The sequence below is a fragment of the Physella acuta genome, unplaced genomic scaffold (genome assembly GCF_028476545.2).
Source record: "Physella acuta isolate Inbredline_101_S28 unplaced genomic scaffold, ASM2847654v3 ptg001126l, whole genome shotgun sequence".
In the NCBI taxonomy this organism is placed as follows: domain Eukaryota; kingdom Metazoa; phylum Mollusca; class Gastropoda; family Physidae; genus Physella; species Physella acuta.
This window is the reverse complement of record NW_026732643.1, coordinates 302,126-314,444: the sequence shown is the minus strand read 5'-3', so window position 1 is coordinate 314,444 and position 12,319 is coordinate 302,126. Positions and strand designations below refer to the sequence as shown.

Here is a 12,319-nt window from a genome sequence, read left to right as displayed (position 1 = left end):
TTTAAATGTGAAGACCCTATGCTTCTATTAGAACTTGCTTGCAATGGTGTATGTAAGTCTGTTGGACATGGAGAAGCAAGCCTGGGTCTTCTCAATTCACTGGACACATGCAGGGAAACTTTCATCACAAAGTCCTCCAAGGTAATACCATCAGCATCTGCAGTGGTCAAAGTTGCTAGAGTAGGTACGTCATCTGTTGTAGACAATGTCTGATTGCTTACACAATCTGTATGAGGCAGATTCTCACTGCCTAGACAATCTGTATGAGGCACCATCTCATTGCCTAGACAATCTGTATGAGGCAGATTCTCACTGCCTAGACAATCTGTATGAGGCAGATTCTCACTGCCTAGACAATCTGTATGAGGCACCATCTCATTGCCTAGACAATCTGTATGAGGCACCATCTCATTGCCTAGACAATCTGTATGAGGCAGCATCTCATTGCCTAGACAATCTGTATGAGGCAGCATCTCATTGTCTAGACAATCTGTATGAGGCAGATTCTCACTGCCTAGACAATCTGTATGACATAATGTCTGATTGCATAGACAGTTTTTATTAGACAGTGGCTGGTTGTCGAAAGATAACTTATCAATATCAAGCAGCAGCTCCTGTTTAGATGTCAAATTAGGTTCCTCTATGCAGCAAGTGACAGCAATTTTATTTTCATCTGATTTAACGAAACGTTTATTGACCTGGGAGGAAACATTTTTAACTAGATCACCAACAGTATTGCTGTAGGTACCATGATGTGACTCCCTACTATTTGTTAGGTCACCATTGTGTTCAACTAGATCACCAACCGTATTGCTGTAGGTACCATGATGTGACTCCCTACTATTTCCTAGGTCACCATTGTGTTCAACTAGATCACCAACCGTATTGCTGTAGGTACCATGACGTGACTCCCTACTATTTGCTAGGTCACCATTGTGTTCAACTAGATCATCAACAGTATTGCTGTGGGTACCATGACGTGACTCCCTACTATTTGTTAGGTCACCATTGTGTTCAACTAAATCACCAACAGTATTGCTGTAGGTACCATGATGTGACTCCCTACTATTTCCTAGGTCACCATTGTGTTCAACTAGATCACCAACCGTATTCCTGTAGGTACCATGACGTGACTCCCTACTATTTGCTAGGTCACCATTGTGTTCAACTACATCACCAACTGTATTGCTGTAGGTACCATGACGTGACTCCCTACTATTTGCTTTGTCATGTTGCGATTCCCCAAACTTGCATGTTTGAAAGCGATGAACTAGCTGAAGTAAACTAAAGCCATCGCTTGATGAGTCACGTGACGAAGCTTCTTTACCCTGGCCGGAGAAGCAGACGACGCCATCTTCAGAAAGGTAAGACTGTTGAGGCGTGTCACATGGACGACCTTGTGCCACACCAAGGGCAACAGTTTTTCTAGACTCGCCAAGAATGTCTGGCCGTCTGCGGAACCTAAGCCTAGGAATGATAAGGATAGTTATGTAGCGTGTAGGCGGCCGTCTAACGCAGAGCGTGGATACGAACACTGAATGGATGGTGTTCACAGAATCCATGCCTGAATCACCAACACTGAACGAATGATGCTGACATAATCCACGCCTGAATCACCAACACTGAATGGATGGAGCTGACAGAATCCATGCCTGAATCACGAACACTGAATGGATGGAGCTGACAGAATCCATGCCTGAATCACGAACACTGAATGGATGGAGCTGACAGAATCCATGCCTGAATCACACGACCGGCCGCTATTTACACCAGCATAATTGTCTGCACGAAAAAAAAAACAAGCCGTGTCAGAATGTATCAGAACAGAAACCAACGAAATGTCCAGCTACAAAGCAGCATCAACGGCTGAGAGGAACAGACAGCCCCTAGTTCACCCATCGACTCGACGGACCAAGAGCTAATCGGGCAATCGCGTTGGTCGGATCAATAACTTAAAACAACTTTCTCTTCAAGCATATGATAAGGGGGCGACATAAAAGTCATATGACGAATTATCTGCAAGTGCCACAAATGCCACAGCATTTCTCCCGTACTAACAAAACAGCGCCACCGGGCGGCAATAAAACCCTATTGTTTCCTCTCCAACTTGCAACACTGGGCGGTACCTGATATCTGTGTTTGATAAACGTGACCAACGACTCGCAAACAAAGAATGTCCTATCCGTGTCCGCTCAGTGTAAGGTTGTTTTTTTAAATATATTTTTCTTGTCCCAAAAAACTTTTTTGTGTGAGTTCTGCCGGCAAAAGTCTACTGTTGCTAGTAATGCCGGCTAAATTTCTTGGCTGAGTTTACTTCCGACAAGAGCTTCTCGTAAATGTGTTTCTGGCAAGTTTTCTGTCCGTGTGTACTGCCGGCAAAAGTTTTCTGTCCGTGTGTACTGCCGGCAAGTTTTCTGTCCGTGTGTACTGCCGGCAAGTTTTCTTTCCGTGTGTACTGCCGGCAAGTTTTCTGTCCGTGTGTACTGCCGGCTAATTTTCTGTCCGTGTGTACTGCCGGCACGTTTTCTGTCCGTGTGTACTGCCGGCTAATTTTCTGTCCGTGTGTACTGCCGGCAATTTTTCTGTCCGTGTGTACTGCCGGCAAGTTTTCTATCCGTGTGTTGCCGGACAATTGTATGCCCCGTATATCGACGTCTAGGCCTTTATATTGAACCGGACTAGTTTAGATAAGTAACTGAGCCTATTTATCCTCGAGTTAATTATCAGGCAAAGAACTGTGCATATCAGATATAGAGACAAATACATTTGAGACTAAGGACAAAGACATCAAAAGAAACCGTCTGGCTCTCCTGGTGAGAAATCATCAGACTAGACCCCGAGAAAGTTGGGGTTAAACCTGGGTTGGCTGGGGTTAATCTAGTACTTTTAGCCTAACTTGCCATGTCTCTATTATGTTAGACCTATTCACGTGTCTTTGTGGGGGCTGATCTACTGTTTGCGCCGGTTCATATTAACTGACAACTGAATGGAACTGACACAAAGTCACTTCAAGCTGAAGAGCTTTCTTTATTGACTAGTCAATATTTATTGATCTAGCAATCTGTTTACCACCATACAAACAGGTGTGTACAGCTACACACATACAGACAAGCGTGTAGCCCGACAAACACAGCTCATTTGCTGAGGATGACACACAAGTCAAGTTTTCTGAACTAAACGACAGACCGATGTGAGGGATATATGGTGGGAATGTCAGACAACAGTCAGACAAGAGTATGCGCTTGCGTAGGACACATGGAGGAAAAGGGTCCAGCCAGAGTTTCTTCCAGGCATCCCCCCCCCCCGAAAATTCAAGTGCCCCTCCGTAGAAAAAAGTCTGGAAGAAACACTGGGTCCAGCCCCCCCCCCCCCCCCCCCAAAGGGCAGTAAGTGGTTAGAAGTAGCCATGATGATGGAACATGTATAAGCTGAATACTGCATCATTGTCAAGTTTTCAATGGCAGACATTATTTGCGTTTTATTTTATTGATATGTACACCCATGTTTTTACAACTGAGTTGTATGCGTGTCGTTCCCAGTGATGCAGACCATGGTTCAACCTGCCGGTCTCTATTTGAATACCATGTTAAATACTTATAATATTCAACCCACTAGACATGTTACTCCAGTATGTTATGAGGCTATAAGCTGCCACTGAGTATGATCATATTTTCAATAACAATGCAAAAGGACTGGCAATAAAAGTCCAAAATGAAATCGTCAACCGTTTAAAAAGATTTAGAGGCTATTGGTATATGGCGTTGAATGCACTAGACACGTCACATCAATGTCTGCCCTCTGTCGTCATGTCGTGCGCTCTACCAATCATATTCACCTGCTACTACGTCACGTGATTTCTGACAGTTTGGCATGCCAACTTGAGACAGATACTGCTACACTAAATACGCGACCAAGTTACTGCCATAAAATACGTCATTACGTCATAAGAAATATCGCATATTTCTACAGCCAAAAAAAAAAGTTTGATAACACCGTGAAAATGAAAGGTGCTTGAGAAAAGCCGCCATTCAAACAGCAGTAAAGAGTTGTTGAACACGACAGCTATAAACCCCTGCCGTATTTCGTGGTCATGACTTGATGTTTTCATCACACAGATAAGACGCTCCGACAGTAGGCAATCGTCAGACAATGGTCCAGAACTTGTACGGAACACTTGCAACAAGATTATAAAACCTTTCACACATTCACACAGCATTATAAGTTTACCACAAAAAAGGCATGAAAAGATTAGAGCAGTGTAATCTCCCTTGATCGCGAGTGAGAGAAACATACAATAGTAGAATTTCACACATTAAAAAATGATCTTTTAGGTAGGTGCACGAAAACCCCACAATAAAATAACTGATTTCACCGCAACAGCCCACGTCATGTTTTGTTTGTGTTAAATTTCTGTGAGGTTCTGGTGTAGCTAGGGTAAATTTAGTAGTAGTTCTGTATGTGAACATAGCGGAGAGGAGTGTTTAAAACTCTCTAATCTAAATGGACAGAGCTAGAATAAAGTTACAAAAGATCACTATAAACTGTGTTTGTTAATACTCTCTAATCTAAATGGACAGAGCTAGGATAAAGTTACAAAAGATCACTATAAACTGTGTTTGTTAAACTCTCTAATCTAAATGGACAGAGCTAGAATAAAGTTACAAAAGATCACTATAAACTGTGTTTGTTAAAACTCTGTAATCTAAATGGACAGAGCTAGAATAAAGTTACAAAAGATCACTATAAACTGTGTTTGTTAATACTCTCTAATCTAAATGGACAGAGCTAGAATAAAGTTACAAAAGATCACTATAAACTGTGTTTGTTAAACTCTCTAATCTAAATGGACAGAGCTAGAATAAAGTTACAAAAGATCACTATAAACTGTGTTTGTTAAACTCTCTAATCTAAATGGACAGAACTACAATACAAATTACCTCCTGCTGAAGTTTGTTCCAAACGTCATCGCCTACATCTGTTTGCTAGAAAAATATAACAGTTCAACTGTGTCAATGCGATCTAAACTATCAGTTATTTGTTACTGTCTCTAATCATATCGAGCGTTTTTTAAAAATATTATGATGTTAAGAAAATTAAATTAAAAAAAAAATTGTTAGTGAAGCATTTCCAATGGAAGGCAAAGGCCCAAAAAATAGCATACAATGAATATAAGAGATGTACATAAATGTTAAGTAAACGGATTTTCGACATAGGTCAATACAACATAAAGATAAAAAGACAATGATACAGCTAAAACTACTTCGTGTTCAATTATACCATGCAATATGCGATGTGCAGATAGGGTGCTAATATCAGGTTGACTATAGAAAAGGAGAATGGAACTGTAGTAAAAATAAACTTTACAAGTTGGAAACTTTACTGTATTTGAATAGAAATAAAAATTATTTGAACTGATTGAAAATATGTATTGATCAAATTAATATGCTCAATGTTTTATAAGCGTTAATGTGTAATCTAATAAAATGGTGTAAACAAAAGAAAAAGTTAATCGCTGAATGTAGGACTGGTACTACAGTAACTTTAGTCAGCACACATACACAAGATGCAGTGGTTAAAATGTGGTGCTGAGTTAAATGGTGCTGTGTTACCTTGCCGGCTGTACGTGGTGTGTTGACAGACAGCATGCGGATAATTTCCGTGGGTACTCCACCAAAGACGGGAGGGTCCTCGAGTGGGCACACACTACTGGTCAGTTGCTCGGCCAGAGAACTGACCCGTCCAGGCGGCGAGAAATATTTGGACGCGGGGACCGTGGGACCTACCTCAACTGCGGGTTCCAGTGTCGTGGTGAGTGGACTGTCCAGCGAGCGGGTCAGGCTCAGGCTGCCCGCTAGCTCGTGTGACGGTGAGGCCAGGGAAGGGATGTTGTCGCTCCACGTCGGCCTGGGTATACTGTCTGTACGGGGTGGGGGGATTTTCTTGGGCAGTTCAAAGGACAGCGACGGCAACTCTCTCTCTGACGCCGGGGACTGTCCGGCCTGGGAGTCACGTGAAACATTTATGTCCGAGTCAGAAAACATTGACGCCGGAGCGTCCGAGAGTCGCGGCGTGTCGTAGACGAAGGTTGGCATTGTGTCGTAGAACAGGTTGCTGGAGGTTGGCAGGGGCGAGGTTCCTCTCTGGTGCTGGGCCGCCGCTGAGAAAAAGTCGCTGTAGGCCGACTCGGGGAGATAGTGTTTGCGGAAGACATTGGGGCTGAGCTGGGCGCTGTCCAGGAAGAGTTGCCGCTGTTTCTCCACAATCTCGTTGACCTTAATTTTGTCCTGCTGGATCTGGGCTGTCAGAGTCTGAAACATAACCAGTGCTACAGGCAGTGCTACATGCAGACACACAGAGCAAGACAGTGCTACATGCAGTCACAGAACAAGACAGTGCTACATGCAGTCACATAGCGACACAGCCAGACAATGTCAAGACAGTGATGCTACAACAACACAAGGAATGACACATAAAAAAAAGTATTTAAGAAGTTAAACGTGAATATAAGCCTGGCTCCCCTGCCACAGTCAGCGGTGGTAGAAGAAGCTAAAGGACATACGTCATACATCATGCCAGTAATCAGTTTTGGTACAAATAGACACACATGCTAACAACATTTCTGCGAGAGAGATACATTCCTAATTCAATATTATAAATAGCTTATATACAAAACAACAAAACAGCACAGAAGTATATTATGTTGATAAAATGCGTGTTTGTAGAACAACATACGGACATTGTTGGTGCTGCACCAGCACAAGTAGCTACACACAACAAACATGCAACTGTAGCGTCACAAGGCTGGAGGTCCGCACCCAGACACCTCATTTACAAGTCGCAAACATTAAATAAGAAAACATTGCTTTACCTAGTTAAGATAAAATAGAAAAGGGAGAAGGGGGTACCAGAGCAAAAATACACAAATGTTGACGGGTCTGGCACCGATTGACACCCTCCCGACCTTGTGACGCCACTGCTTACAAGTACAAAGGCCATGCAAAGAACAGGACAACATCCAAGCGAGAGACTCACATTTCTATCGGCGATCTGCTGCTTGAGGGCGGCAACACTGGTGGCCGTCTCAGACGAGGCTTGGAGTTTCTCCTCGGCTTCAGCAATGGTCTTCTCCAGCTGCTGTCGCTCCCTGTCGTAGCGGTTCTGCTGCATGACAGCCAGCTGTAGACTCTCGCGCTGTTCTCGAGCAGCCGTCTCCAGGTGGGTCATTTCTGATGTCAGGCGGATTGCAGGGGTCAAGGTCGGCTCGCCAGACGCCGTCAGCTCATCTGTCTGACTGTTGGTGTCCGGACTGCGGGCCACGACCTCATCAGCTAGCGCCTTGTTCTTGAGCACCTCGTCGTACAGGCGCTGTAACAGAGAGGTCAGTGTAAAGGAGACACTTTAATCACAGGGACGCTAGGTCAGTGTAAAGGAGACACTTTAATCACAGGGACGCTAGGTTAGTGTAAAGGAGACACTTTAATCACAGGGACGCTAGGTTAGTGTAAAGGAGACACTTTAATCATAGGGACGCTAGGTTAGTGTAAGGGAGACACACTTGATAGATGCGTTAGGTTGATGGACACACTTCAATCATAGGGACGCTAGGTTAGTGTAAGGGACACACACTTTAATCATAGGGACGCTAGGTTTGTGTAAGGGACACACACTTTAATCATAGGGACGCTAGGTTAGTGTAAGGGAGACACACTTGATAGATGCGTTAGGTTGATGGACACACTTCAATCATAGGGACGCTAGGTTAGTGTAAGGGACACACACTTTAATCACAGGGACGCTAGGTTAGTGTAAGGGACACACACTTTAATCATAGGGACGCTAGGTTTGTGTAAGGGACACACACTTTAATCATAGGGACGCTAGGTTAGTGTAAGGGAGACACACTTGATAGATGCGTTAGGTTGATGGACACACTTCAATCATAGGGACGCTAGGTTAGTGTAAGGGACACACACTTTAATCACAGGGACGCTAGGTTAGTGTAAGGGACACACACTTTAATCATAGGGACGCTAGGTTTGTGTAAGGGACACACACTTTAATCATAGGGACGCTAGGTTAGTGTAAAGGAGACACACTTGATAGATGCGTTAGGTTGATGGACACACTTCAATCATAGGGACGCTAGGTTAGTGTAAAGGAGACACACTTGATAGATGCGTTAGGTTGATGGACACACTTCAATCATAGGGACGCTAGGTTTGTGTAAGGGACACACACTTTAATCATAGGGACGCTAGGTTAGTGTAAAGGAGACACACTTGATAGATGCGTTAGGTTGATGGACACACTTCAATCATAGGGACGCTAGGTTTGTGTAAGGGACACACACTTTAATCATAGGGACGCTAGGTTAGTGTAAGGGACACACAGTTTAATCACAGGGACGCTAGGTTAGTGTAAGGGAGACACACTTTAATCACAGGGACGCTAGGTTAGTGTAAGGGAGACACACTTGATAGATGCGTTAGGTTGATGGAAACACTTGATAGATACGTTAGGTTGATGGACACACTTCACTCATAGGGACGCTAGGGTAGTGTAAGGGAGACACACTACAATCATAGGGACGCTAGGTTAGTATAAAGGAGACACTTCAATCATAGGGACGCTAGGTTAGTATAAAGGAGACACTTCAATCACAGGGACGCTAGGTTAGTATAAAGGAGACACTTCAATCATAGGGACGCTATGTTAGTATAAAGGAGACACCACAATCATATGGACGCTAGGTTAGTATAAAGGAGACACTTCAATCATAGGGACGCTAGGTCAGTATAAAGGAGACACACTTGTTAGATGCGTTAGGTTGATGGACACACTTCAATCATAGGGACGCTATGTTAGTGTAAAGGATAAACAATAATTAGAAATGCTAGGTAAGTGTAAGGGACACAAGTATTTGGCTTCAATTAATAAAAAACACAACATATACATATGACGATGAAATAAAGCAAAAGCTTTGATCGTCTGTTGCAGGTTTTTGTCTGTGATGTAATCAGCCTAACCGTAAAGCTCCGTGTTTACACAACGGATTTTTCAAGTATTTGTCGATAATGTTTTCATTTTGTTAACTGATTTTCTTTTGGGAAAGTAGTCAGAGGGCACCATTAGGGGACGTAATACAGGGAAGCTGAGATAACAACTTGGGCTTAAAAAGACATATGGCAAGGTAACTTATTGCTTAATTAACGGTGTTTTAAATGAATATATGACTACTCAACAACTGACACAATTACACACATGCTATAACAAACCAGAGACATGAGCTACCCAGCGTCAATTAAAAAACTAAGTTACCCGTTGGATCTATCATAGATAATGCATATAAAATAAACGCGTCAGTTACTTAGCCAACTGACGCAGTGTACACTTGATATTAATGATGCATTTTTCTATAGTCAGTTACTGATGTAGGGTTTGTATCTCTCTTATTAGTAAGTTTACAGGGGTCGGCGTGGTGTAGTCGGTAAATCTCATGGTTGCTAAAAGTCTCGAGTTCGAACCCTCGGGCAGATATGGCTCTTCTAGGAGACAATTCCAAAAATCAAACAACTGCTGCCTTGTAGTCTGTTCTTGGTTGGAAGCAAATCCAAAAGAAAAGCAGGCTGATATTGGAGTCAACGGCCTCAATGGCACATAACGAGTTGATAAGTATACCTATTTGTGTTGGAGGGGATCCAGTATCTGTACTTAAAATTGTATTCAAGTCGCATATACAATTAGTTGAAGTGGACAAGGAATTGTTCTTTTTTATAACAAGCTTTTATTTCACTTGCTTCATCTGTCTGTCTATATGTCGTCATGAATCAAGATTGCCGAGCGAAATTTCTATCACTTTTAACTTTAGCATACTGACATCAAACTTGACTTAATCGGATGACTAATAACTTTTAAAATGAATTAATTAAAATTTTCTAAGTAAAGTAGGTTTACCTGCTATCATACGTGCATTTTCATCTTCATTTGGTGCGCAATACTTATTAATCAAAGAATTAAATTGTATTAAAATTTTTAAAATACTGGGGAAAAAAATGATAAATAAAGCGGGAGTGATGTCCCCTAAACTTTCTCGAATTCACTTATATAAGACTACTCAATTTTTAATTACTTAAACTTTTGAAAATAGAATAGAATATGATAGAACAAAGAATTGCTCATCAAGTGAACAGCAAACAATGTGTGTATAATAATAGTGCGGAATATTAGTACTTTATAAATTCATATGCGTTTATAAATCGGAAATAGCGTAAAGTACTACTTCCGGTACAAGGAAACTAATCAAAATTTGACACAAGACAGAATTAGATTTTTTAATTATATGTTAAAATTTTGTCTATCCATCATAAACACTACTCAAGTTATAGGCTTTTAAAAAACCAAAAGTAGAATACGTTCCACTTCCGGTTACCGGAAATTGCTCAAAGTTGATACAGAAGTAAAAATTTTATGTGATACTTGCTTATGAAATTTCATAAACCTAGCTGTAACGGTACTTAAGTTATCGTGTTCACAGACACACACAGACAGAATGGCAAAGCCAATTTTTTTCCGACTCGATTACTCGTAATACGCCGAAATTTTGATAAATCTGGATTTAGAATTTTTGCCCGATTAAAATAAGTCCCCTATACTCCGTATATGATGAAGTACTGAGGTGTAAAACGGTGAAAACTGTCAACATTTCATGTGATTATTGTGCACGATTACAATACTTCCTCTATACTCTGTATACGAGAAAGTCTAAACGTTGTAATCACATTGTAAATTGTATTGAAAGAGAATCATTTATTCACTACTTTTTAGTGCATTATTACATAAAAGCTTGTTATTAAAATGTTTTCAATGCATTTTCCCCCAATATATTTATTATTTTTTTTTACCTCCGCAATGGTTTCACCTCATTTGCCACCCCGCCTCCTACTAATTAAATTAACGACTATCACCAATCGTTAAATTAAGAGTTACACTTACATGTTGCAGGACAACTTGAGCATCCCTGAGACTAGCAACACTGTCTTCAGTGCTGGTAACAACAGCGGGCACACTCGCGTTATGGGTGTCTAGAGTAACACCAGCAGCAGTGTCGGATTCAGCTTCCACTTTATCAACGCCATCTACCGTATCAACAGTGTCAGAAACAACATCCACCTTATCAAGAGTTTCAGTAAAAGTAACTACTGTATCAACAGTGTCAATAACACCATCTACCATATCAACAGTGACAGCAACACCATCTACCATATCAACCATGCCACCATCAACATTATCAAGAGTGTCAACACTACGCGTCTCCGACCTGTCGCCAGAATGTTGTAGAGCTGCTGCTTTCTTTTTCTTCCTATCTTTCTTAGATTTTTTACCCTTCTTCTTCTGGCCTGGTGCCATCAGTGAACTGGCTGACAGTGACACTTTACTCGTGTCACCACTAGCTGACAGTGACATTTTAATCGTGTCACCACTAGCTGACAGTGACATTTTACTCGTGTCACCACTAGCTATGTCACTAGTATGTGAAGTACCCGTGCTGGAGAGGCCCGTGACGAGTGACTCAGGGACAACCTGACTGTCCACTTCCAGAGTTCGGTCAACCTGAGTATCCACAGTTTGATCAACCTGACTGTCCACAACTTGTTCAAATTGATTGTCCACATTCACGATACTGTCAACCCGTCTGTCCACTTCCACAATTTGGTCAACCTGACTCTCCACAATTTGGTCAACCCGACTGTCCACTTCCACAAGTTGGTCAACCCGACTGTCCACTTCCACAATTTGGTCAACCTGACTCTCCACAATTTGGTCAACCTGAGTGTCCACTACCACAATTTGGTCAACCTGAGTGTCCACAACTTGTACAATCCGACTTTCCACTTCCACAATTTGGTCAACCTGACTGTCAGCAACTTGGTCAACCTGAGTGTCCACTTCCACAATTTGGTCAACCCGACTGTCCACTTCATCAATGTGTTCAACCCGACTGTCCACTTCGACAATGAGGTCCACTTCCTCAATTTGGTCAACCCGACTGTCCACTTCCTCAATTTGTTCAACCTGACTGTGTTCAACCCGACTGTCCACTTCCTCAATTTGGTCAACCCGACTGTCCACTTCCTCAATTTGGTCAACCAGACTGTCCACTTCCTCAATTAAGTCAACCCGACTGTGTTCAACCAGACTGTCCACTTCCTCAATTTGGTCAACCCGACTGTCCACTTCCTCAATTTGGTCAACCCGACTGTCCACTTCCTCAATTTGGTCAACACGACTGTCCACTTCCTCAATTTGGTCAACCCGACTG

General features: G+C 42.2%; 1 protein-coding gene across 9 annotated transcripts in view; it reads right to left on the bottom strand.

The window, feature by feature from the left end:
• Window positions 1-12,319, bottom strand: part of LOC131956063 (muscle-specific protein 300 kDa) — a 163,076-nt gene that overhangs the window by 35,689 nt on the left and 115,068 nt on the right. For 8 of the 9 annotated variants that reach the window (XM_059320425.1, XM_059320424.1, XM_059320429.1 and 5 more), the window contains 3 exons: window positions 7,033-7,365; window positions 5,784-6,308; window positions 4,938-4,982 (listed from right to left, as the gene is read on the bottom strand). In XM_059320425.1, the coding sequence (XP_059176408.1) occupies window positions 4,938-4,982; window positions 5,784-6,308; window positions 7,033-7,365 (903 nt within the window). The remainder of the gene's footprint in view (window positions 1-4,937; window positions 4,983-5,783; window positions 6,309-7,032; window positions 7,366-12,319) is intronic. The other variant, XM_059320433.1, reaches the window with a different exon arrangement.